Source organism: Staurois parvus, unplaced genomic scaffold, assembly GCF_062004578.1.
Source record: "Staurois parvus isolate SC_StPar_1 unplaced genomic scaffold, SC_StPar_1.0 ptg000498l, whole genome shotgun sequence".
Taxonomy (NCBI): domain Eukaryota; kingdom Metazoa; phylum Chordata; class Amphibia; order Anura; family Ranidae; genus Staurois; species Staurois parvus.
Genome location: NW_028318294.1, coordinates 11,536,979 through 11,564,479, shown reverse-complemented (window position 1 = coordinate 11,564,479; position 27,501 = coordinate 11,536,979). Strand labels below are relative to the sequence as shown.

Genomic DNA, 27,501 nt, shown 5'->3' with positions numbered 1-27,501 from the left:
CCCTTTACATTACCCCCCACGACCACCACATGCACACAGCACTGCCCCTCTTCAAATTTTGCCCTCCCCCCTTTACATCACACACACAGCCAGAGTAGTGTCCCCGGCCCCCCTTCACTCTCCTACCTTAGAGCGGAGAGCGGGGGGTGGAGCATTTCAATGACGTGACAGGGTTTGAGTGAAACAGTGGTTAGGTCCGCATCCGGACCATGGTTCCCCATTTAGTGATGCCTGCTATAGAGAGATGTGCTTTGTTCATATTTCATGTCTGAGTTTTACAATCACTTATAAACGATCTTTATGCCGTTGTGTGCATGGGGGGCATAGCAAACCCACGCATGCTATTTAAGCCGGCCATATATGGGTCGAAAACTGAACATTCGTTTGACCAGAAAATGAAAGTAACTCATACCACCCAAAAAGGAGCATGAGATTCTTTTTGGGCAACAAATCCGCATAGGGCAGCCCATGAAGTGAATGGGCTGCCCTATGCGTGGCACGCGAAATGGAGTGTGAATCGCTCGACAAAATCGCAATCCCTCTATGTGAAAGTGTGAATGCAGCCTTAAGCCGGCCATAGACGAGTGGAAAACTGAACGTTCTGTTGATCAAAAAACAAAAATAGCAAATAGTATTGTGCCCAGGGGCGGACTGACCATATGGAAACCTGGGCACTGCCCGAAGGCCCGGGGTCAGTAGGGGGCCCCATGAGATGCCCCTGGTACCTTTTTCATAGGCTTTTTTGAGTTTGAGCAAGGACACAGGGGCCCCATGATCCCCTATTGCCCGGGGGCCCCATGAGTTGTCAGTCTGCCCCTGATTGTGTCATCATTTGTTTTATTTTTGCTAAAAAAACAAAAGAACAGCGTATTGGATCAGGTACTTTCGACTGTGGCACAAAAATTGCACATCAAAGGCAACACTAATGATGAGAAAAACAAACAATTCGACAATCGCCATGAATTTCATTCGATTTTCGACTCATCTATGGCCAGCTTTATTCTTGTAGGCAGAATCCAGAACACAGTGAACATTATCTGTTTTTTTATTAGCATCATACTTGGTTCACACTTGCATTTTGGAATGCACAAAACCGCATGTGTCATCAAAATACATTGAATCCAAGGAGCCCATTCACATCTGTGATAAAAAAAATAAGGCATGTCTAATTTTCTGTGCACTTTCATGTGCTGCGATGCTCAATAGAATAATAAAAAGGCGTAAAGTGTGCTAAAATGGACGTTAAAAATATGCACCAAAAAAAAAAAAACTGACAGAAACGGACATAGATGTGAACAAGAAGATTTCAAAGGATGCTAATTCGGGGCTTGGCACTTAATAAAACGCTGTTTGCGTCCTGATGGGTTTGCCTCCTGGAAATAATGCGAGCGCTTTCTATACCAAACCGCGTGCGGTCCCCCGCTGGGACGGAGTGAATAGATGGAATCATTTATACAATATTCAGCCATCCCATACCGCTTTATTTCTCACTCCTGATTGTTCTGGTACTTGCTCTCAGTTGGACTTCAGCGAAATGTTTATCAGCAATATCATTTCTGCATTTGGCCAGTAAATGTTTATTTGGTATGTGCACGCCTGCAAGCAGAATGGCTTCACATGCAGTTAAACGGGCTTGTTAAAAAGGCATTTTCTTCCATCTCTGTTTTAAAACCCAACAATTTGCATAATCACAGACAGGGCTGCTGTTAGAAACAACAGGGCCCCATACAGCCAACCTGAGAGGGCCCCCTTCAAAAAAAAAAAAAAAAAAAAAAAAAAAAAACACAGTTTACTATGCTTCAGTTATGAATGAACACAGTGATTGATCAGTGCTGGCTACTCGATTGTGTTCATTCAGGAAAGGAAGAGGCTAGTTAATGTGACATGTTTACCAGACCCCTTTCCCCACTCTCCGTCCTGAAGGATCCTGTTGTGTGCTTGCAGCTGCCGGTGGCAGCCGGCATTGTGGGGGCCCAGGCAGATGGGTGAATCAGATGTGCACATCATGGTCGGTGGGGGGAGCAATTACTAGAACCGATCCCCTGTATGGCTCTCTCTGCAGCAGCTGAAAACCAGCGGGAGAAAGAGAAGAAGAATCCAGTTTTCAGATGCTGCAGAGAACCATACAGGGCATCAGTTTCAGTAATTGCTCCCCATCGTACCGATTACCCTCTCTGCCCACATGCAATTCACCCAGATTTCTAGGCCCCCCTTCTGGCCTGGGCCCAGTACAGGAGGACTGGTGGTACCCCCTTATCCACAGCCCTGGTTACAGGCCAGAATCCCATTATCATTTTTTTTTAAATTAGCTGCCGTTCCATTGGAAAACACTTTCAATATTTGTCCTGAACAACTTCACACACATCTGTTCTGTGTGAATGCCGCAAAATTGAATGCTACTAGACTGTTTTCTCTCCAAGTTGGATAGCTTTCATTCGTAAGAATAGCATGAAGCAGGAAAATGTCTCCTTATGGCCACTAGCTGGAGCTAATGATCATAGGAAATAAATCAGTAGCTCCTAATGACATAATATCCTAAGACGAAATGCGTTGGGGCGGCAACTTTTGTTCTGCTGTCACTTCCAACACTGTAAATACATGGCGGCCATCTTTAATGTGGGATTTTTTATGGTTTTAAGGCAAACACTTCTTGATACTACATAAGTGCATTTATTTTATGATTTTAATAAACTAATGGCACTTTTCACTACGTGGGTTTCCGCTCCTTCTTCCCTAATGTCAGGTAGTGAGCATCTTTGCCTATTGCAGCTTAAGTGGGATGGTTGGCGGGTGGCAAAACCAGGGTCAGCTACAGCCATTTCTTCCTTATATCCATTTAAAGTCCAGAATTGATAAGGCTTGTCTAAGCTTCCAGAAAACAGGGGGCGGAGATCTGAAGTTATACACCGCAGAGCTCAGTGAGGAGAGCTGTGAGAGCTGACTAGAGGGAAGGGACAGAGCTGAGGCTGTCAATTACAAACTGTGTGCTGGAGCTTTTTTTTTCTCTCAGTGTCAGGAAAACCTGTCAGAAGTGACTTAGACAGATAACAGAGGAATGAGGCAGCAGACAAAAATGACACTTAGTGCTCTGGATTGAGACAAGTACACACTATAGAGGGATATGCTTTGTTCATATTTCATGAGGTTTGCAACCACTTTCAGACATTCCAGACATGTTCCATTCCCCCTTCAGGCTTGGAATGCATTTACATTTTTGAAATGCATTTACAAATATATGTAAAAATATATGTTAAAATGACTTTTTTTATATGTAAAAAAAATCTGAAGAATATATTTAAAAGAATATATTTAAATATATTTTTCAGATCTCTTTTAACATATAGAAAAGTCATTTTAACATATATTTTTACATATATTTGTAAATGCATTCCAAAAACGTAGATTTGTATTGTTAAAAACACAGTATATTTGAAACGTATGTCTAAAAATATTTTTCATATATTTTGTAATAAAAACGCATTTCAACATACAGTGTATATATATATATATATATATTGAATATGGCCAAAATTGTAGCACTTCAAATATATGTCAATATATTTGGGAAATATAAATAAATGTAGGAATGCGCTCTATAATAACTCAATCAAAGAAAAAAACACTTAATAGTGCAAGTTAAACAAAAAAGTCCATGTGTCAAGTCCAAAAAATGTCACTCTGTAACTTATTGTGAAGACATATATATATATATATATATATTGTAACAAGGTTAGCTCGGCAGCGGGTGTGTGTGACCCCCTGGATGGGTGCACAACACAAAAAGATAGGCACAGCACAACAATAGTGGAGGTGAAAACAAACAGGTGCAATTTATTTACAATATTTACAGAAAAAATGATAAACAAAAAGAGACATCAAAATAAATCCTGGCCAACTTGGCTACTTACTGCAACAACAGCTTTTCCCTAGCTACCCACTAGGTACAGCCTGCTGCTATACCTAGTTGCTAGTACTGGGAGGTTAGCCACACAGATAACAGGTCAGCTCCCCAGACAGTTCAGGCACAGATCTGGTTCCAGGGTGGAGCAACTCCCTAAGCACTCTGGGAAGCTTTATACAAGTGTTAATGAGCCCACTACCTTCAGCTGGGCTCATTATCTCAGTGCTGAAGGACTCAGCACTTCCCTCTAGTGGTACAAATCCCCATAAACCCTGAATCTCGGACAAATATATCGTCCATCCAGGACGCAACCAGGTGATTTCACCTGCCTACTGTCACAATATGTATATATCATCGTAATCATAATCCACCACCAGAAGAAATAAATAAACTCACCAGAGCTTAATTCTGATTAAATTATAAACCAGCATTAGCACTGTTGCTCTGGGAGCGATGGTAATAAGGTATATCCAGACTTTAGGAGCAAAACGTCACACCTATCCAGGCTCTGCCCATTGGGAGCCCATGTGGTTCTACGATTATGATGGAGAAGATGATCAGATAAAAGGTTTCCTTACCCACTGGCTTGGTGTTGCTGCAGAGTATTACTCCCAGAGTTTGGATATCCCAATTTGCTACAGAGTTTTGCTCCTAAAGTCTGGATATAGCTTATTACCATCGCTCCCAGAGCAACAGTGCTAATGCTGGTTTATAATTTAATCAGCATTTAGCTCTGGTGAGTTTATTTATTTCTTCTGGTAGTGGATTATGATCACGGTGATATATATATATTATATATATACAGTATTTTTCGCTCCATAAGACGCACCTGACCATAAGACGCACCTAGGTTTTAGGGGAGAAAAACAAGAAAAAAAATATTCTGAACCAATGGATTGCAGACACAGTACAGGGGATGACCAGAGACTGCGGACACAGTACAGGGAATGACCAGAGACTGCAGACACAGTGCAGGGGATGACCAGAGACTGCGGACACAGTACAGGGGATGACCAGAGACTGCGGACACAGTACAGGGGATGACCAGAGACTGCGGACACAGTACAGGGGATGAACAGAGACTGCGGACACAGTGCAGGGTATGACCAGAGACTGCAGACATAGTACAGGGAATGACCAGAGACTGCGGACATAGTACAGGAGATGACCGGAGACTGCGGACACAGTACAGGGAATGACCAGAGACTGCGGACACAGTACAGGAGATGACCAGAGACTGCGGACATAGTACAGGAGATGACCAGAGACTGCGGACATAGTACAGGGAATGACTAGAGACTGCAGACATAGTACAGGAGATGACCCGAGACTGCAGACATAGTACAGGGAATGACCAGAGACTGCGGACATAGTACAGGAGATGACCAGAGACTACAGACATAGTACAGGGAATGACCAGGGACTGTGGACATAGTACAGGGAATGACCAGAGACTGTGGACATAGTACAGGGAATGACCAGAGACTGCGGACATAGTACAGGGGATGACCAGAGACTATAGACATAGTACAGGGAATGACCAGAGACTGTGGACATAGTACAGATGACCAGAGACTGCAGACAGTACAGGGAATGACCAGAGACTGCAGACAGTGCAGGGGATGACCAGAGACTGCAGCCAGTAAAGGAGATTACCAGAGACTGCGGACCTTTGGGGAGGGAGGGGGAACGGGTACCTGAATTTGACAGGTACCCGCTCCCACTTCCGTGGAGTTGTCCTTCCCTCTTCTTCCCGCTGCAGCTTCTGTGACAGCCGGGTGCCCACTGCGCATGCACGAGAATTGCTGCGCTTTGTGAATGGCCCAGAGCCTTCTGGGACCTGTCATGTATCCCGGAAGACACCGGACCATTCACAAAGCGCAGCGCTTCTCGCACATGCGCAGTAGGTACCCGGCTGTCACAGAAGCCGCCACAGGAAAACTGCAGCGCTGGAGCGAGGAACAGGTAAGGTCCTGCAGGAGAGAAGAGCTGAGCGGCTGGCCCAATATTCTGACGTGGTGGTGGCAGAAATACCTGACCGGCCGCTTTACATTCGCTCCATAAGACGCACTGACATTTTCCCCCCTTTTTTGGGGGGAAAAAAGTGCGTCTTATGAAGCGAAAAATACGGTATATATTTCTTCACAATAAGTTACAGAGTGACATTTTTTGGACTTGACACATGGACTTTTTTGTTTAACTTGCACTATTAAGTATTTTTTTCTTTGATTGAGTTATTATAGAGCGCATTCCTATATTTATTTATATTATCTATACCTTGTATTTAGGGTTTTAGGTTTGCTGCTTATATTTATATAATTTTTAATTTTTATATATTTTTTTTATTTTGCCGCTTTTCTAATTTGATTTATTGACAATATATTTGGGAGGAATATTTTTAAAATATATTTCAAATATATTTTTCTTCCATGTGGGTAGCCAGGCTCCTGCAAGCCAAATAATTGTCTGATCAACAGAGAAATGCCGACACTCGATCACTAATCGTCAATTGCTGTTTTATTACAATACGGTTAACAATCAAAGCATGACTGAGAACTAACGCGTTTCGTCCTCTAGGGCCTTACTCATAGTTATAACTCTTTCCCACTCCAATGAAGCTGTGGCCCTCTATACACTTTACCTGCTACAAATGTACTGTAGAGATGAGTTGTATTAATCCATTTGTGTCCTCTTACAGCTACATTCCGATGTGGACTCCGGGGACGGGAAGATTAAGTACATACTCTCAGGGGAAGGCGCTGGGACCATTTTTGTTATCGATGACAAATCAGGGAATATTCATGCAACCAAGACCTTGGACCGGGAAGAACGGGCCCAGTATACGTTAATGGCACAGGCGGTGGACCGGGAAACAAATAAGCCCTTGGAACCCCCTTCGGAATTTATTGTGAAAGTCCAGGATATAAATGACAACCCTCCAGAGTTCCTACATGAAAACTACCATGCAAATGTGCCGGAGATGTCTAGTGTGGGTAAGTGGCATCCTGGATTATATGATGTTCATGTCAAGTTCACCAAATCTAGCTTTCTGATAATGAGATCTGCCAGCACAGTGGAGGCTGGGTAATAATGGTAAACATACCCTCCCATTAGCCACCATCTTAATAGGGATGATGACATCATTGACCTTATATGATCACATGGCCACAGTTGGACAATGTCATTGGCCATGTGGCCATATTAGGTCAATGATGTCACCAGCATTCCTGCCCCTTTGCTAGGTGTGGCTGCGGGGTGGAGAAGTCCATATCCACATGTGGCCATATTAGGTCAATGATGTCACCAGCATTCCTGCCCCTTTGCTAGGTGTGGCTGCGGGGTGGAGAAGTCCATATCCACATGTGGCCATATTAGGTCAATGATGTCACCAGCATTCCTGCCCCTTTGCTAGGTGTGGCTGTGGGGTGGAGAAGTCCATATCCACATGTGGCCATATTAGGTCAATGATGTCACCAGCATTCCTGCCCCTTTGCTAGGTGTGGCTGTGGGGTGGAGAAGTCCATATCCACATGTGGCCATATTAGGTCAATGATGTCACCAGCATTCCTGCCCCTTTGCTAGGTGTGGCTGCGGGGTGGAGAAGTCCATATCCACAGCTGATTAGAACAGCGGCCTGCTGTCATGTTTCAGGTCAAACTCAGTTTGGTCCAAACCTCCCCCCTACTCTTAGACTACTTTCTCACTGGTCCGCCACAAAAACACAACAAAAACGCATTGGCATTATTACCGCGCTTTCTGAGCATTTTTAAAGGACACGTGACTTAAAAACTGCACCAAAAATGCTTCTCAGAGGCGGTTTTAAGGCACTTTTCAGGCGTTTTTCCATTGATTTCAGTGGGAAGAGGCGTTTTTTGGGGCATTTTTTTTAACTCACCAAACATGCCCCAAAGATGCTGCAAGCACCACATCGCAAACGCAACGCCTCAGTGTGAAAACATACATAGATATACATTCACATCCATAGGGACGCATTTTGCTTGAGCTTTTCCGGCACTTTTTTTTTACTACAAAAAGACTTCAAAAACTCCTCAGTGTGAAAGTAGCCTTAAAGTGGTAATTCACCCAAAACCTAAAATGTCATATATTGCGGCTTATCAATCATTAGATGTGATTAGTTTTCTTCTCAAAGGCTTTTCCCCCTCTGTTCTCACCTGGTGATTTGGCGAGTAACACATCTCCTCCACTCTGGCTGAAGGAGCACAGGGGGCACAGCAGATAGCAGCATTGTCAGTCTGTGGGGAGGAGAGTGTTAGATGTAAGCTCCATTTAGATTGTAAGCTCCATGAGCAAGGCCCTCTAATTCCTTCTGTATTGAACTGTATTTTAATTGTACTGTCCCCCTTATATTGTAAAGCGCTGCGCAAACTGTTGGCTCTATATAGATCCTGTATAATAATAATATTAGATGTACTAGCAGTTTAAATACACTAACAAACTGGAGCCAGCCTTCACACAGTTACAGCAAACTATTTTTGTTCCTTTTGGGATAAAGGTTTCTTTTATAAATAAATAAAAGCTGATCATTGTAAGCAGCCCTGTCAGTGTTCAATGGTTCGTCTCATCCCTGTCACTAATACATCTGGTAGAGAGCTTGTTCTTTTGAAAAACAACAGACTTGCTGGGTTGATCACCAGATGAAAATAGAAGAAAGAAAAAGTAAAAAAGAAGTGCAGCCATCAGACCTATGAATTGGTAATCTGCAATATAATAAATGTTTGCTTTTGGGTTTAATACTGCTTTAATTATTAAATAGAGGGGGAAGCTCGGTAGAATTTTTTAAGCAAGTAAAAAGTTAAGCAGCTATTTATTATTATTATTATTATTATTATTATTAATAATAATAATAATAATAATACCAATAATAACAATAACAACAATAATAATACTACTACTAATAATAATATCAATAATAACAATAACAACAATAATAATACCAATAATAATAATACCAATAATAATAATAATATCAATAATAACAATAACAACAACAACAATAATAATAATAATAATACCAATAATAACAATAACTATAATAATACCAATAATAATAATAATAATAATAATAATAATACCAATAATAACAATAACAACAATAATAATAACAACAATAATAATAATAATAATATCAATAATAACAATAACAATAACAACAATAATAATAATAATAATAATACCAATAATAACAATAACTATAATAATACCAATAATAATAATAATAATAATAATAATACCAATAATAACAATAACAACAATAATAATAACAACAATAATAATAATAATAATATCAATAATAACAATAACAACAACAATAATAGTAATAATAATACCAATAATAACAATAACAATAATAATAATAATAACAACAATAATACAAATATTATTAATATTTTATTTGATGCATTTTTATGTCATGCTATGTAAATAGGAACATGTAACAAATATAAAGAAGGTTTTTTTTTCCAATTTGGCCACACAAGTGGAACTACACTTTACCTATTTGATTTATTTGTAAACCAAAATAACGGCCCACCCCTTATGGTATCAGGTAGAATATGAAGCCATTTCAATAAGATCGAATTCAAAGTTTCTATTTTAGATGCTATGTATTGTGTCATATTCATATTTGTACATTCTCACTGTGACATATTTTTATGTTCATATTTTATATGCAGTGTGGCTGCGCCCTCTAGTGTCTGCCTGTGTAACAGTCAGTTAAAGCAGTATTAAACCCAAATGCAAACATTATATTGCAGCTTACCAATACTGAAATGTGATGGCTGCATTAGTTTTCTTTTTTAGGATTTCTTTACTCTATTTTCATCTTTCATTCAGCCAGCAACTCTGCAGTTTTTGTCAGAAGTTCAAACTCTCCAGCAGAATGTATCAGTTTACATGCATGAGGCAAACCATTTAACAGTGACGGGTGGTTAAATGATCAGCTTTTATTTATTTATGTAAAAGCATTTATCCCTAAAGGAAAAACTATTTGATGTAACTGATTATAAAGTGTGAGCTTTGGGTTTGGCTTCAGTTTGTTATTGTATTTAAATCTGCCAGTACATTTAACATTGCCCTCACCCCAAGACAGACAATACTGCTGTCTGCTGTGCCCCCTGTGCTCCTTCATCCAGAATGGGTGACTCTAATACATTCCCCTCACCCCAAGACGGACAATACTGCTGTCTGCTGTGCCCCCTGTGCTCCTTCATCCAGAATGGGTGCACTCTAATACAAAAGGCACGTTACAGCAGTTTTCCTTTTTTGGGTAAAGATTTTACATAATTAAATACAAGCTGATCATTGTAAGCACCACTACTACTGTTAAATGGTTTGTCTCATCTCTATAACTGATGCATTCTACTGGAAAGCTTGTTCTATTGAAAAATAACAGACTTCCTGTCCAGATCCCCAGAAGAAAATAAAGGAAAGAAAGTCTAAAAAAAGAAAATGAATGCAGCCACCACATCTAAGAATTGGGAAGCTGCAATAAAATGAATGGGTTTAATACCTCTTTGAGCTTCAGTAAAGTGACTTAGGTTTTGATGATGTCATCAGTCTGCTGCAGGCAGGAGGACACTTTTTGTAGTCTCCCAGTGACCAGACTGCAACATTGTAGGTGAGTGGCTGCAGCAGGGTCTGATCTGTGTCAGACATGGTAAAAGCAAAGCCCAAAACAGTACATGAACCAGGATTTACACAATTGTGTCATCTCAGAGCCACCTCAGTGCAGGAAGTCAATGATGACCTTGAATGATGCCTAAAAAAGATGGCGTCATCCATCCGGAGAGAAAAGCAGATGAAGACATTGTTAGGGGGGGTCCTGAGATCTTTGTGAGGGGTACAAATACCTGAAAGTGTTACAATTCCACATTACTTAGCATGCATGGAACTGACATGAAAAATACATTTCTGATAATAGGTTTTCTTTAGCCACTTGACTACCAGGAACTTCCATCCCCTTCCTGCCCAGGCCAATTTCCAGCTTTCAGCGCTGTTGCACTTTGAATGACAATTGTGCGGTCATGCAACACTGTACCCATATGAAATTTGTTCTTTTTTTGAGACATATAGAGCTTTCTTTTGGTGGTATTTAATCACCTCTGGGTTTTTAATTTTTTGCTAAACAAGCAAAAAAAATATGTTTTGTTAGTTTCTGTTTTAAAATTTTGCAAACAGGTAATTTTTTTCCTTCACTGATGTACACTGATGAGGCTGCACTGATGGGCACTGATAGGCTGCACTGATATGTGGCACTGATATGCTGCACTGATGGGCACTGATGAGACTGCACTGATATGCAGCACTGATGGGCACTGATAGGCTGCACTGATGGGCACTGACGAGAAGGCACTGATGAGGCTGCACTGATATGCAGCACTGATGGGCACTGATGAGAAGGCATTGATGAGGCTGTACTGATATGCAGCACTGATGGACACTGATAGGATGCACTGATGAGTACTGATGAGGTGCCACTGATGAGTCTGCACTGATATGCAACACTGATGGGCACTGGTAGGCTGCACTGATGAGGCTGCACTGATATGTGGCACTGATGGGCACTGATAGGCTGCATTGATGGGTACTGATGAGGTGGCACTGATGAGTCTGCATTGATATGCGGCACTGATGGGCACTGATAGGTGGCACTGATGGGCACTGTGTCATTGGACACAGCTGATCACATGGTAAAAGGGCGCTGTGATTGGCCCTTTACCATATCATGTGATCTGCTGTGTCCAACGGCTGGTGCGCGCCCCAGGGAGGTGCGGTGCTGGAGGACGTTATATGATGCCCTCCCAGAACTAGACAACCGCACTGTAGCCGTCATTCGGGTGATGCCCGGTCAACAAGTGGTTAAAACGGTTTAAAGCGGAACTAAACTCATCGATTTAACGGTTTCAAAATTCAGTTACATTCCCGGCATGCCAGGGGGGCGAACTCTCACAATTGCTTGTGCTTCCAACCAGACTGTCAAACCATGAAATGGCCGGTGTCATGACTGATCACATGTGCAGCACCATGGCAATTGCAGATCAAACAGAGGCTACAATAGCAGCTTCCTTGGATGAAAAGGATAGGAGGGTTTAGTTCCGCTTCATGCTGCTTATATTTTTCCTTCCTGGTTCCTCTTTTCCTCTCATCAACATGCTAATGAAATTCTTAAATAAAAACCTTTCCATTTTCATGATATACTCGATCATCACCGGGCTTCTGTGCTTCTCTATGCAATTCTGGCAGATCATGGCTGGTGGGAGAGACTAGCAGCATACCTTACATAGCTTCCTGAAAACATCACAGCACCCAGCCTCGGTACTCCTTTTAAGCACCCTGATGCAAGCAGTGGGCTGGGTCTTGGGAGGAGTTATGCAAATATTAAAATACCTTGATGCATGTGGACAGCCATAGCTAACACCCGCATGTAATGCTGAGCCTCCATTGTTGCAGAGTAATGTGCAATGTACAGAACCCCCCCCCCCCTTACATCAGATGTCAAGAGCCCCCACCTTCCCTTACATCACAATGCACCTCCCCCCGTTACCTTGTGTTGCTGCCAGAAAGAAGCTGGGGGTGGAGCTAGGAAGCAGAAAGTGCAGGGTCTGGAGGAGGGCTGGAGTCATCTGCCAGAGTCTGCTGAATACTGAGACCAGGGGGGCACAGGATGGGCACAGGAGGAGGTCTGTCCTCCTCTCTGCTGCTGACTGTTGAGATGGGGGGCAGAGACTTACTGCTCCACGGCTGCACAGAGAGGCACAGGATCTGTAAAAGGAGTTCTGTCCTCCTCTCTCTTGCTAACTGTTGAGAAGGGGGGGACAGAGACAAACCTATACATGGCTGCACAGAGAGGTGCAGGATCTGTATGAGGACTTTTGTCCTCCTCTCTACTGTCAACTGTTGAGACAAGGTGGGGGCAGAGATGAGGGGGTTGCTGCGACTGCATAGAGAAGCACAGGATCTGTAAGAGGAGGTCTGTCCTTCTCTCTGCTCCTGACTGTTAAGATTGGGGAGGGGAGAGACGAACCTCTATAGGGCTGCACAGACAGGCGCAAGATCTGTAGGAGGAGTTCTGTCCTCCTCTCTGCTGCCAACTGTTGAGACAAGGTGGGGGCAGAGACGAGGGTGTTGCTGCGACTGCATAGAGAATCACAGGATCTGTAGGAGGAGGTCTGTCCTCCTCTCTGCTGCCGACTGTTAAGATTGGAGAGGGGAGGGGAGAGACGAATCTCTCCACAGGTGCACAGAGAGGCACAGGATCTGTAGGAGGAGTTCTCTCCTCCTCTCTGCTGCCAACTGTTGAGGCAAGGTGGGGGCAGAGACGAGGGGGTTGCTGCGACTGCATAGAGAAGCACAGGATCTGTAAGAGGAGGTCTGTCCTCCTCTCTGCTGCCGACTGTTAAGATTGGGGAGGGGAGAGACGAACCTCTATATGGCTGCACAGAGAGGCGCAGGATCTGTAGGAGAAGTTCTGTCCTCCTCTCTGCTGCCAACTGTTGAGGCAAGGTGGGGGCAGAGATGAGGGGGTTGCTGCGACTGCATAGAGAAGCACAGGATCTGTAGGAGGAGGTCTGTCCTCCTCTCTGTTGCTGACTGTTAAGATTGGGGAGGGGAGAGACAAACCTCTATACGGCTGCACAGAGAGGCGCAGGATCTGTAGGAGGAGTTCTCTCCTCCTCTCTGCTGCCAACTGCTGAGACAAGGTGGGGGCAGAGACAAGGGGGTTGCTGCGACTGCATAGAGAAGCACAGGATCTGTAGGAGGAGGCCTGTCCTCCTCTCTGCTGCTGACTGTTAAGATTGGGGAGGGGAGAGACGAACCTCTATACGGCTGCACAGAGAGGCGCAGGATCTGTAGGAGGAGTTCTCTCCTCCTCTCTGCTGCCAACTGTTGAGACAAGGTGGGGGCAGAGATGAAGGGGGAGCCACTTCTGCAGGAAAAGGTGTGAGAACCACATGACATGGCCTGGAGGGTAATATTCAGCCCATGAGCCTTGTATTTGACACGTGGTCTAATGGGTGGGCCAGGGACTGTCAGGGTCGGGATGAAAGCAGTAGATGATGTTGGATGTTTTTCAGCCAGGGAATCAGGTGGGCTGTATCTTTCTGCAGTTTCTAACACACACTGTGAAAAGCTCACAGTGTGCCGGTAAATAAAACTAAGCAATTTCAATACAGGAGAGGAGTCTGTACAACTGTACAAGACTGAAGGGAAGGCTGGAGTTCAGCTTTATATTAAGCCATGAGTTGTATTAGAATCTCACACAGGGGTTTATGCCTGATAGTGATTTACTAACATAATACAGAATGAAATAACAAGTCATTTATATCCCACAATGCTCAGATGTATTTCCTTCAGTGCAATTCACACATCTCCCGCACAGCACAATTACTGTATATTCATGCGATCCAACAGCGAGGAGCTTTATCCTTGAGGTCATACAAATTGCATTCACATATGGGAAAGCTCTGATCTCCTCCTGTCATTAAAGTACTTAGGAAAGAAGGGTGGAAGTGTTGTCACCATTCATCGTCTTCCCGTGTGCTATCTGCTATATTGGAGCTGCAACTCTACTTTGGTGTACCTGTCCAAAAATATTCCAAACATTTAAGTAGAACTAAAGGCACACCTCTATTTCATTTTGGATAGCGTAAGGAAGAGTTATAACCCCTGTCAGGTTTTTTTTGCCATCTGTGTCCCCATTGGGTAGATTCCTTTCACTTCCTGTCCCATAGCCAGAACGGAAAGTGAGAGGAAATCCCTGGCTGTCCTCATTGGAAGAGTTCCCATCTATTCCTGTTCTGGTAACAACCCCAAATGTGAGATTTCCTTTCACTTTTGCTCTCATGGACAAGGGCAAACAGGACACATGGAGAGGGTGCAACTCCTTGCATTGGTGGTCAGTGGGATGGATGTTCCTTACATTGGAGGTCAGTGGGAAGAATGCTCCTTACATTGGCGGTCAGTTGGAAGAATGCTCCTTACATTGGCGGTCAGTGGGAAGAACGGTCCTTGCGTTGGTGGTCAGTGGGAAGAAAGCTCCTTACATTGTAGGTCAAAGAGAAGAATGCTGCTTACATTGTAGGTCAAAGAGAAGAATGCTGCTTACACAGGAGGTCAGTGGGAAGAATGTTCTTTACATTAAAGGTCAGTGGGAAGAATACTTCTGACATTAGTGGTCAATGGGAAGAATGTTCCTTACATTGGTGGCCAATGAGAAGAATGTCCCTTACATCAGAGGTCAGTAGGAACAATGTTCCTTACATTGCAGGTCAATGGAAGGAATGTTCCTTAAATTGGAGGTCAGTGGGAAGAATGTTCTTTACATTGGAGGTCAGTGGGAAGAATGTTCTTTACATTGGAGGTCAGTGGGAAGAATGTTCTTTACATTGAAGGTCAGTGGGGAGAATGCTTCTGACATTAGTGGTCAATGGGAAGAATGTTCCTTACATCAGAGGTCAGTGGGAAGAATGTTCCTTACATTGGAGGTCAATGGGAAGAATATCCCTTACATCAGAGGTCAGTGGGAAGAATGTTCCTTACATTGGAGGTCAATGGGAAGAATATCCCTTACATCAGAGGTCAGTGGGAAGAATGTTCCTTACATTGGAGGTCAATGGAAGGAATGTTCCTTAAATTGGTGGTCAGTGGGAAGAATGTTCCTTACATTGGTAGTCAGTGGGAAGAATGTTCCTTATATTGTAGGCCACATGGAAGAATGCTGCTTACACAGGAGGCCAGTGGGAAGAATGTAACTTACATTGGAGGTCAGTGGGAAGAATGTCCCTTACATTGGAGGTCAGTGAGAAGAATGTTCATTACATTGGAGGTCAATGGATGGAATGTTCCTTAAATTGGAAGTCAGTGGGAAGAATGTTCCTTGCATTGATAGTCAATGGGAAGAACGTCACTTACATTGGTGGCCAGTAAAAAAAAATGCAACACGTACAGTGGCGGTAAGAATGCAACCCCTACGACTGGCTAAATAGATCATTTGTTTCATGCAACTGGCTCTACCAGGTGGTGTTGACTCCAGGACTATGCAGACACCATTAAATAGGAGGTCAATCAGCCACAGCTCAAGGAACCCCTAGAAACCTCTGAAGGAACCCTTAGGTTTCACAGAACACTGGCTGAGAATGGCAGCTCTAGTCCCTAAAACAAATACCTTTGTAAGAGCAGTAGAATACAATTACCATGCTGTATATGTATATATATAATGGCTGTCCCCATGTGCAATTGTAATTAAAAATTATAAATAAAATCAGATCAAACTCCATTTTAGTTATACTGTCTGCATTAGTCACGTGCTATGGTCATTCATATTTAAATTAAAATGTAGCATTCACACATCCAGTTATATATGTGCCCATTCCATGCCTTTATAAAGTTATATTTCTTATTATACGTCTCATAATTTTAAATTTCCAGCTATATTTTAATTAATTGCAGTTCATAGCTCCATGCGAGAATCGCACAGATTGATTTTTAGAACACAGACAATGGTCTTAATTACTGCCAGGCATGCATGCTTAATCTCAAGAGTGCTGTGTGCTTATGCTAGATGTATACCTGTAATTACTTACTAAAGAGGAGTTTGTATAGTATCTTAGAGGACTAATCAACAGTAATAAGAAGGTTTCATTCTGGTGAATGATGCTGGCTAATAAGATGTTTTCTGCATAATGTAGGTACATCGGTAATCCAGGTCACGGCCTCAGATGCGGACGACCCTACGTATGGAAACAGCGCTAAGCTAGTCTACAGCATTCTCGAAGGACAACCTTATTTCTCAGTGGAAGCACAGACAGGTAAATACATGTATACTCCTGCATGTCTCTATTTAGAGAGGTAGACCCTACAGATACCTAGGAAGTCCCAGTCCTCACATTAGCCAAGGGTACATGGTCCTTCAGACCAAAATGGTACAATCTAGTAACAAGACTTTCTGAAAACATCAGTTTTTGAATTGTAGCTCTGGCCAAGAATGTTCTAATAAAACGTGTTTGTTTTTCAAATCTTTAATGGTTTAAACTGGTATTGTGATGAGAAAGTTCAAAGAAGGATGGAACTTTTTTCTCAAACAAATGCATTTCTAACAGTGTATGTGGTTCTCGTTTGGTGTATCCCATTCATTTCAAAATCAAATGTTAAAAGCAAACAAAATCTTTTGACATTGTCCTGAGAATTTTCGTACAAAATGTCCCTAAGAATTTTCATTTGGAACCCTATCCATCTATGGCCAGCTTAAGAATGTGCTTTTCATTATTACATGTTCAGAGTGCAAGTTACAATATGTGGGAAACACTGGAAGTCCGCATAGGAGGACTGCTCAATGGGTTGTGTTGGTCAGTGTACCACCATGTCTGGACAATTCTAAATGGCTAAACTCTTTTTGGAACGTGCATAAGGGAAATAGGATTTTGTTTTCATTTCACTCTATTGAACATGTTGATGGTTCTGTATGTGGAGGGGATCTACATCATTGTTTTGAAACTTTTTGGGTTTGTGAATTTTAGACCAAAATGCCCCGAGGTCTTAACTTTAGGTGGGACATTGCCTTCCATATCTAATGTTGCCGCTTTTCCATTTCTCTTTATATGTAGACTTGCCAATATATTGTGTCTGGTAAGCAGCTGAAGTGTTGATGTCTTTAGATATGTTTTTAGATACAGTGTGTATGATTTCTGGATCCCTTGGGTAAAGCTGGCCATACACTGGTTTAACAGGTTTCCCCATCCACAAAAATGAGGTGGGTGGAAAAATCACTTGTATTCTGACAGCGGTAATGATTGGTGTCCTCCAAATAGTTAGAGCACAGTGGCTAAATGGTTAGCACTTCTGTCTGGCAGTACCAGGGTTGCTGGTTCAAATCTCAACCACGGCACCACCTGCCTGTAGTTTGCATGTTCTCCCTGTGCCTGTGTGGGTTTCCTCCGGTTACTCCAGGTTTTTCCCACACTCCAAAGACATGCTGGTAGCTGAATTGGCTCCTGTCTAAATTGGCCCTAGTATGTGTATGAATGTAGGTTAGGGACTTTAGATTGTATGCCCCTTGAGGGTTAGGGACTGATGTGAATGTATAATATATATGTAAAGCGCTGCGTAAATTGGCGGCGCTATATAAGTACCTGAAATAAAATACATAGTTGCCTGTAGAGATGTGCACGACAGAAAATTTTGTTTAATTTCAGATTTGTTCGTTAAGTTAATTTCTTTTTGTCATATCTGTTATGTTAGAATGAATCGTTTTCTGAATGTGTTTCATATATTCAAGTTAATCTCAAATATTTTTTTTTTCAAATCAATTCGAAATTCAAATTCAAAATTCAGTATTTGAATTTCAAAATTTGAATTTTGAAATGAGAATTTTGAAAGACAGTTATATTCTCTTCTCTTCTCTTCGCTTCTTCTATTTTATTCAATTACATTATTCCATTATTTTCTTTTCTTTTCCTTTCCCTTTTGTTGTATTGTATTGTATTCTATGCTATTCTTTTTTTTATTCTATTTTATTCTGCAGCCAAAGTAAGAATCGTCAGCTTATTTCACTTTTTTACCTTTCTGTATTTACTGCCATATATTTCCATTTCTAATTCAAAATTATTTTCTAATTCAAATTAATTTTCTAATTCATTTTTAAGCAATTTGTTTCGTTATAATTTTTTTGGGGATTTGTACTTGTTTAAATTTGTTACTGATGATTGTGATTTGAAAATTCGAATACATCCAATTACAAAACTTTTGTCTGCATTTTGATAAGTAAAGGAACAAATCTCACATTTCTAATTGGCTGCAGCTGCTGATCAATGGAAAATTCTCCAACATTCCCTTTAAACCAGTGGTTCTCAACCTTCCTAATGCCGTGACCCTTTAATACAGTTCCTCATGTTGTGGTGACCCCCAACCATAAAATTATTTATCCAGTAATTATAATTCATGAGTGTCGTTTTACCTCCAATACTGCTGCTTTCAACACAGTAGCTGCTTTTAACAGAGTAGCTGCTTTCAACACAGCAGCTGCTTTCTACACAGTAGCTGCTCTTTACACATCGGAAATATGTGTTTTCTGATGGTCTTAGGGGACCCCTGTGAAAGGGTCGTTCGACCCCCAAAGGGGTCGCGACCCACAGGTTGAGAACCACTGCTTTAAACAGATGACTCCTACTGAGTGGGCAACCCATGCATTGCGTTTCCATCAGTGTATGGTCAGCTTAATCCGGTATGGTAATTATCATTATCCATGCCTTGCCTACCTTGGTTGATGGGTGACTATATAAGGATGGGGGATCCATCCATACTTTGCTACAACTAAGGCCAGGATTGGCTCAAATGCTTCATTAAGGCTTTTATCCTGTGTTCGCTGTGAAGAAATAAACATGTATAAAGGAACTTGCAAGTGTGTTGACAATTTGTAGTTTGTTAGATGGCTCATCTCTTTAATCTCTGCCTGTGTTACTTGTTGCTGTGAGTCAAATTTGAAACTTTTACCAGTTTTTATTTTTCCAGTTTTTAAGAAAGCAAGAAATGATGCAATTAATTCCTTTTGGCTTTTGTGATCAGTTGTGTATCTAGACTCATCATACGGTATATTTAGCCTAAACTCAAGGTACAACCATGCTTTACAAACCCCTTCTTCCCCAGCAGCACATAGTTATCTTTTTATCACTCATCAGTCATTAAGTTTTTTTATGAGCAGAGGAAGCTGCCCTGTATCCGATATCAACTTTGAGTAAATTGTAAATGATTGTGCAGCAGTAGAGCGAATTAATCACATATTGGGCCCCAGGCTGCTTTCTTTATGGGCCTCTCTGCCACTTTATTGGGATTGTGTATAAAGGCATGTGTCTTGCATCTGACATAATGGCAGAGGGTATCGATCAATGCTTCCAGGTACAAGGAAGGTATATGTATTGTCCATGACTATTTAATTATCTTAAAGTGGAAGTCCAGTAAAAACCTAACTAAGCTTAAACCTGCTCCCTCCCCCATTCTAAGCCATATACTAGCTACCCTGTAAAGGAAAGATGTGTATACGTACCTAATCTAAGAGCACTCTGGTCTGGTCACGTGATCGGTTCCCAGAGCTTGTTATCATGGCCATGCATGGCCACCTCGGCAGCTGGAGCGCCACTAACATAGAGTAACCTTCCAGGCACACCAGACCTTGCCCTGTAGCTCTCACTCTCTCTTGATGAGTGGGTCATGATTGGAGACTGGACCCCCTTTCCACCCTCCTGTTTGCGTAACCTTACCCCCTCACTCTTAGAGTTATCCAGTCCCTGGCCCTCATTCTCGGAAGCCAGATGACATCACTGATAATTCTTATCCTCTCTCACTACATCTACTGCAATACCTAATTAATTGAACACTGAGGGCACACATAGATCAACTTCTTAACTAAAGAATACAAATTGGTAATAAAGCCATCATGGGTCTTAGACCCCAACAAAGTCCAACATAACATTCTTCCTCCAGATACTGTCATAAGTCCCTTTAAGGCTGGTGATGCATTGCTGTGCCTATCTCAGTGGAACCTGATACAGGGGAAAATCCCTTAGATACCCATCTCTCACTTGGCAACCCTTCCCATGGCCAGGGCTCTCTCCTCACTTATCTCCTTCCACCAAATGTATGGAATCCTGCCAGGAAGAAAGTGAAATCACCTTCCTTCCTGGAAGGGTTTAAAAGAGCCACAATCTTAGGTGGGCCACCTAGGCCACCTAGTGGGCCCAACCTCAACCTGACTACACGCTGGCTTCAGGGGAGAGGAGGGACAGAGAACAAAGGATGCCCCATAGTAAGTCTATGGGAGACACCACTGCCCAGGCTCTGCAGTCGTAGAATTTCTAGCCATGGCCATTTTGAGTAAGGGCAGATGATTCATGTAGCATTTGCTTCCTGGAATCTGTCTGCCCTTAGCTCAGACATGCTCCTCCAGGTGAAAGGAAAAAAATGGCATGAAGACTCCTGGGATGTATGATATAATTTTGGCCTAGGCCATAAACCAGGAAGCACCTAAAGAAATGTAAAACAAGAAGTTTAAAACAAGAAAATGTAATATACCTTCCTATCTATTTGTGGGGAGGTGCAGTGTAGGGCTGCAGCAGTGAACACACAGGGTCCAGTTGCAATAAAACCTGAAACTTGTATTGAGCAGAATGGCAAAGTTACAAACACCCTAGGGGGAGAGCGCTGCTTAGGAAAACAACTCACATTCCAATGCAGCGAGAGATGTGACTGAGGAGAGGTGCTGACAGCGTCTGTTTCAGAGGTTGGTGTGCGGCCTTACTGGTCTGTCTTAAACAGAGAGGCTACATCCCAGGTAGTGAGTCCCAGCCTGTCCGTGCTCTACTGAAACCTTTCCTTACCGCTAGTCACTTTCCCTAGCAAGCCGGGTCTCTTTCCCTACACTAGCCATTCGCAAAATGCATGCCAAAATCTGGGGGCAGGGATTCATAAAGACCTTGCTGACCCAAGATGGCTGCAAAGGGTCACATGGCTGCAGTGTAGCCAACCAGAACGTTGCTCCGTTGACCTAGGAAACCATAGAAAACTGTGTTTTCCCCTTGACTTCCACTCCAGGCTGTGGTACCACTCAGGATTGGATGCCACCTACAGAGGAGAAAGCAGACTGCACCTGCCTACACCTTTACTAATACTAGCAGCAATAAAATAGATATTGTTGATTAAGAGAGTTTAGTTATGCTTAACGCATTGAAAAGCACAACTGACCTTTTTTTTTTATTCTCCAAAGCAGTGCACTGAGGGGGTCATTTGTAGTTCGCTCTTTACCATGGGTTCTGTAAAGATCAATAAAATACTACCAATTGAAAAAAATGTCAATGGGCCATCAAATAACAATTTGCTCCTCTCTTTATGCAAGCCCAAGGCACAACTATACATCTAGCATGCCATAAACTGTGGAAAGGTGATTCATAAACATAGCAAATCTGACTAAGAACTATAGACGGAAAACGCAATAAAACATAATACAATGTTTAAACATAATAAATAGATGGATTGGTTAGATTATTTTGTGCTTCAAGAATTCACTTGTTCTGTTCTTGCAGTTGTAAAGAATCAATTCCTGGAGATCGTACTTTGAAAGAACTCTCATTTCTGTCTAGAAAACAATAGTTAACAAAAGCAAAGTTGCATTTCAGGACTGTTTGTCGGTCGTTCATTTCTGTAAGCTAACAAAAGCAGCATGAGTAATCTAGGCTACTCTATTCTTATTGCATTAAATACTCATTACAATAGAAATCACACTGGAATTCTATCGTTGCAACTGAATAAAAGTAATACCCTGGGTCGGCAGTTTGTTCATTTAAGAAGTTACCATGGCAATCCAAATCTAAAATAAAAGTACAGGTTAGCACACATGTTTTTGGTGTGGTTGAATGTATATATACAGTATATATATATATAGTCGATCCTAAACTCAGCGGCTAGACTCATCCACATCTGCCTCCCCCCTCTGCCAATCCCTTCATTGGCTCCCGATTGCCCAACGCATCAAATTCAAACTGCTAACTCTGACCTACAAAGCCATTCACAAACTACATAACCGACCTGATACCCAAATACTACCCTACACGTGCCCTCCGCTCCTCACAGGACCTCCTTCTCTCTAGCTCCCTGGTCTCCTCCTCCCACGCCCGATTGCAGGACTTCTCTAGGACTTCCCCCATCCTCTGGAACTCCCTACCCCAATCCATCAGACTGTCACCTATCCTCCTCACCTTCAGGCGCACCCTGAAAACCCTCCTCTTCAGGGAAGCCTACCCCAACCTCACCTAACACCTGACCTCACCTAACAACTAACCTCCTCCACGCCTCCCACCACTCCATCCCCCACAGCCATTTCCTCCTGTACCACCTTCCCCTCCCTCCTAGATTGTAAGCTCGAAAGAGCAGGGCCCTCGAACCCCTCGTGTAGTGTATTGTTACTGTCTTGTCTCATGTTCTGTCCCCCTTGCTACTGTACAGCACTGAGCATACCCTTTTGCGCTATATAAATACTGTATAATAATAATATATGAAAAAACTGCAGTATTGTAGGCAATATTTTTGTCAAACTGATCTCTTTAATCCGTAATGTTGTTTGCTCATGTAATGTGTTTGGTTACTTGCGGGTTTTTTTTAGGGTTTTTAAGAGTTTTACATCGATGGTTTGTGTCCTTGATAAATTTTATTTATTGAAAATGATTTTTTTTACAATTAAATATGTACAGGATGTATGAAAATTATACGTAAGTGCCTCGTATAGTTCATAGGGTGTGGGAACACACAATAGTGACTGCAGTAAGCTCTGTAGGATTGTGTAAAAAAGGACACAGGCAGTGCAGGAGTAGTTTTCACATTTATATGTAAACATAACAAAGGATCCCCAGAGTGCTGTGGGCTTTTTAAAGTGAGAACACAGTAGAAGCTATGCCCACGATCGGGGGGAACACAAACCTTCAAAGGAAGGAGATAGAGTGAAAGGAATCATTCCTCTGAGTCTTAGAATCATATGTGTAAATTTTTGATTCAGCTATTGAGCTTTGTAAATAACATATTTTTTAGCATTGCCTAAAAGAATGTGTGCTTCACCTACTACATATGTAGCATTTTCCAGCATTCTCTGCAAATATGGTATCATGGAAAACAATGTGTATTACATGTTTATTATGAAAGCATTTTATAAATGTAGCACACTCCTAGTTGAGCTTCTAGGTAAATTCAGTGTTTGGCTTTTACTGTAGTCACTTGAGCAGCCATTGTTTGGTCTGGTCTATTCAGGGCTGCACAGGTTGAGAGTTTGATTACTCCACCAACCCCCCACCCCACCTCCAGAGGAAGTTTCTGGAATGTAGGGAGAGAGAATTCAATTGTGCAGCCTGAATATTGGACTAGGCCTAGCCAATCCCTGGGGAGGTCTGTCCAGATGGTGGCTGGACTGCTGGTAAATAGTCTGGATCTGTGAGGAGATTTTCTTTTTCCCTCTGTGGGGATGGATCTGTGAGGAGGGGAGCCCTGGAGTCCTTTGGATTGAATGCTGGACTACATTGCAAGAGGCTGCACCAATGGACTGGCTACTAGGATCCAGTGAGTTGAGCCTCTTTTCTACACAAAATCTTCTTCATCTGCCCAGCTATGAACCATAGACTGTTCCAGTCTGCCTTTACCTGAGCTCATACTGTTTAATGGTCCCCAGCTGTGAACCATGGACTGGTCCAACTTGCCTCTACCTGGTCTCATACTACTTCATTGTCCCAAGCCATGAACCGTGAACTGTTCCAGTCTACTTACAATAGTGCTATTGCTACTTCGAGGGAAATGTCCTCTGAACAACAATACCTGACATTTTGGAGTATCCCAAATCACCCCAATCCCCTCCCAAGTTATACTGGCAAATAAACTTTAAAAGATAACCCCTAGACTGATCAACAAGCTGGAATGAATGGACTGTTGTTACTGTGTGCCTGGCTGCCTCTACACTATTTGGAAAGAACCTGCCTAACCTACAGAAGCCCATCCGGGAGTAGCACTACATACAAAATTGAAAATTGTACATTTAAAAAAATTACCACATACCACTATATATTTAAAGAAAGAATCTAAAATGGACTTCACCTTTTAGGGTTGGTCATTCATTTTACAAAATTGTGGCATTATTAGGAAATGTCTTGTGTGCCACACTTCACAGGTGGCAGTTGTATTTATTTATGCAATCTAAAATAAAATAATGAGGTTACCTACATAAATCTGTGAAGTAATTACTTTCCTGTTTTTCAAACCTGCCCTATGAACATGCTTTAATCCAATTGGCTGTTGTAGAAAACACTTTATCTTTTTAACTTTATGAAGGAGTCTTGTTGTGGTGGGAAAACCAAAAACTCAGCTGTATTTCTTGTTTTCTTATCAACCCAGGAATCATCAGGACGGCACTTCCAAATATGGACAGAGAAGCCAAGGAGCAATACCATGTTGTCATTCAAGCAAAAGACATGGGAGGTCATATGGGTGGACTCTCAGGGACAACCAAAGTGACAATAACTTTGACAGATGTCAATGACAACCCACCAAAGTTCCCTCAAAGTAAGTGGCATCTGTGAGCAATAAGTGCCTACTGCATTTATGAGATCATAATATTTAATTAACTGATAAAAATGGAATCAGTGGTGCAGGACATATGTTCCCAGAGTTTACAACTGTGCCCAGACCTAAAGTAAACTGGTCAGTGTTGCAACCTTATCCTACATTTGTGTTTTAGAGATTTGTAACTGGTAAGAGGAGCAATGTCGGGGTCATGTCCGCTCCTTTTTAATGAATTTTAAGTAGGGAAGTGGGGAAGGATTTTACTTCACTTACTGTCCAGTTGTAATGGAAATACTCTCTTAGACAGTTGTCACCACAAGTGTCCTCATTGGCACACTTCCCTTTACCCTGGTAACAAGTCACAATTTAGAATTTTCTCTCACTTTTAGTCCCATCCAGTTCCAACGATCACCTGAACAAATAAAGAGTATAAATCTTTCCAGTGGGAACAAATACAGTATTAAAAACATGAGAAGGTATCTAACTATTCCCTACTCTACTCAAAACAAAAAAAAAAAAGTTATTGGAAGATGTTACTGAATGGAGGAGGTGACTTCCACACCAAAGTTAAAGCTGAGCTTTGGGGGAAACGTAAGACAAAAATAAGGATTACGTGCTCTTTTTTTGTTTAGAACAGCTTTTAATGCAGTTTTTACTTACCATACACCTCGCTCCCCCATACTCCTTGTTTCCCTTTATCACTCTAACTTGTGGAAAAGCCCTCGACTTCCTCACTTACAATTCAGGAGTGCTCTTCCTGCACTGTGCATGATGTCTTCAGAGTGCAACCGTTGGACTGTCCAACTTGGACGGAGCACCACAGAAAATCAGCTTCTGGGATCGGTTGCACAGAGAGGAGGAAAAGGATATGTTCAGTAAAACTTAATTTAAAGCTACCCTAGACAAAAACAAGCATGATCAGGTATCCTACTTCAAGAATGGATTTCGTTTTTCCCATAGACTTCAGCTAAAAGTCCCTTCTCTTGAATGAAAAAGCAGCTCTGTAAGAGTCGTAATGTGGGAGAAAGATATTCCTTAGAGTGATCTTTTGAGATTCTGAAGAAAAGAAAGAGAAATGGAGAACAAACAATTCTAAAATCAGATGAAAAATAAAAACTATTTTTTTTTTTACCTCTGAATAAAGTAATATAAAGCCTTTATCAGTTTTCTTGTAGTCTGTGTTCCTTCACTTCCTGTCCAAAAGACACAACGGGAAGTGAAAGTTAAGTGAGGGAAATCCCCCGCTTAAACAGTTGTCTTTGGAGCAATTAACCAATTGGAAATATTTATCCTTGCCTCTTGTTCTGATGACAACCGTTAAAACGTTGCATTTCTAGACTTTCAGTGACAATGGTCACCAGAAGAATAGAGAGTGTGAATTTCCCCAGTGGTAATAAAAGATAGCAGGAAAAAAACAAAAGTTCTTATCTTTCCATATTTTATCCAAAACCTAAAAAAAACCCAACACGGAAATCAAGTACAGTGCATACCTCCATCTACAGTGCCAGCCACAAATTTTCTATAAGAAAGAAAAGCCATATGACAGCCATTTTACTTTCTCATTTCTCAAAGAACAGAAACATTCCATAATGTTTTTAATGACTTTCACATGTAATAGCTTTAGCTTTATAGGCCCTTTGAAGAATATTTTATGGAATATGAGTAACATTCGGAGATGTTTATCATGTAATTTATGTTCACAGGTGCGTACCCTATGTCAATATCAGAGGCAGCTGTTCTGGGCGATGAGGTGGGACGCCTAAAAGCCAAAGATCCAGACTTGGAAGAGAATGGAGCCATTAAGTATCGTATTCTAGATGGAGATGGAGCAGATGTATTTGAAATCACAACGGACTATCAAACTCAGGAGGGAGTTGTCAAACTCAGAAAGGTACATATGTTTAAACCACCATTCACTGCTGAAAAACCACCAGACTCAGAGAACTGGTGAAGGGCATGAGATATAAAACTTTTTTATTTGTCAGTCATGTTGTGCATATATAACATCCTTTAATAGCTGAGGCATGATTTACAATCAGCATTATAACCCAAGCAAAGATCCACTACACATTAGAAAAAAGTGGGAAAACAACAAACACTCCATACTTGAAATTGACTTTAAAAAATCGACCTTTGATCTATCAATATTTCCAGATTAAATAACCTCTACATTTTAATTTTTCCATATATAGCCCAGTTTTATAAACTTTAATTGGAAGCAAAATTTACTGTAAATAAGACCAGATTTCTGCCAACATAGTCCATCATCTAAGGTGATGGAAATTCCAGGGGCAGCACTGAGTGATCCACCTATTAAACAATTCTATAGTGCAACCATGCCTGCCAGGCTAATTCGTCCCGGTCTTCCTGGTTGCACCCTTTTTGTTGTTTATGCATCTCAGTTGGTGGAATAATGTACTGTGTGCTTACAGGTGATCCTCTCCTCTGTACACCTATATCTTAATCACCAGCAGTGAAAATTGGCAGCCTTTCTCACT

General features: G+C 41.8%; 1 protein-coding gene across 1 annotated transcript in view; it reads left to right on the top strand.

The window, feature by feature from the left end:
- The window catches only part of CDH11 (cadherin 11), a 230,552-nt gene that overhangs the window by 149,451 nt on the left and 53,600 nt on the right, over positions 1-27,501 (top strand). Inside the window, exons 3-6 of the mRNA XM_089689825.1 lie at positions 6,600-6,894; positions 16,609-16,728; positions 24,836-25,003; positions 26,707-26,894. Coding sequence (XP_089545951.1) covers positions 6,600-6,894; positions 16,609-16,728; positions 24,836-25,003; positions 26,707-26,894 — 771 coding nt within the window. The remainder of the gene's footprint in view (positions 1-6,599; positions 6,895-16,608; positions 16,729-24,835; positions 25,004-26,706; positions 26,895-27,501) is intronic.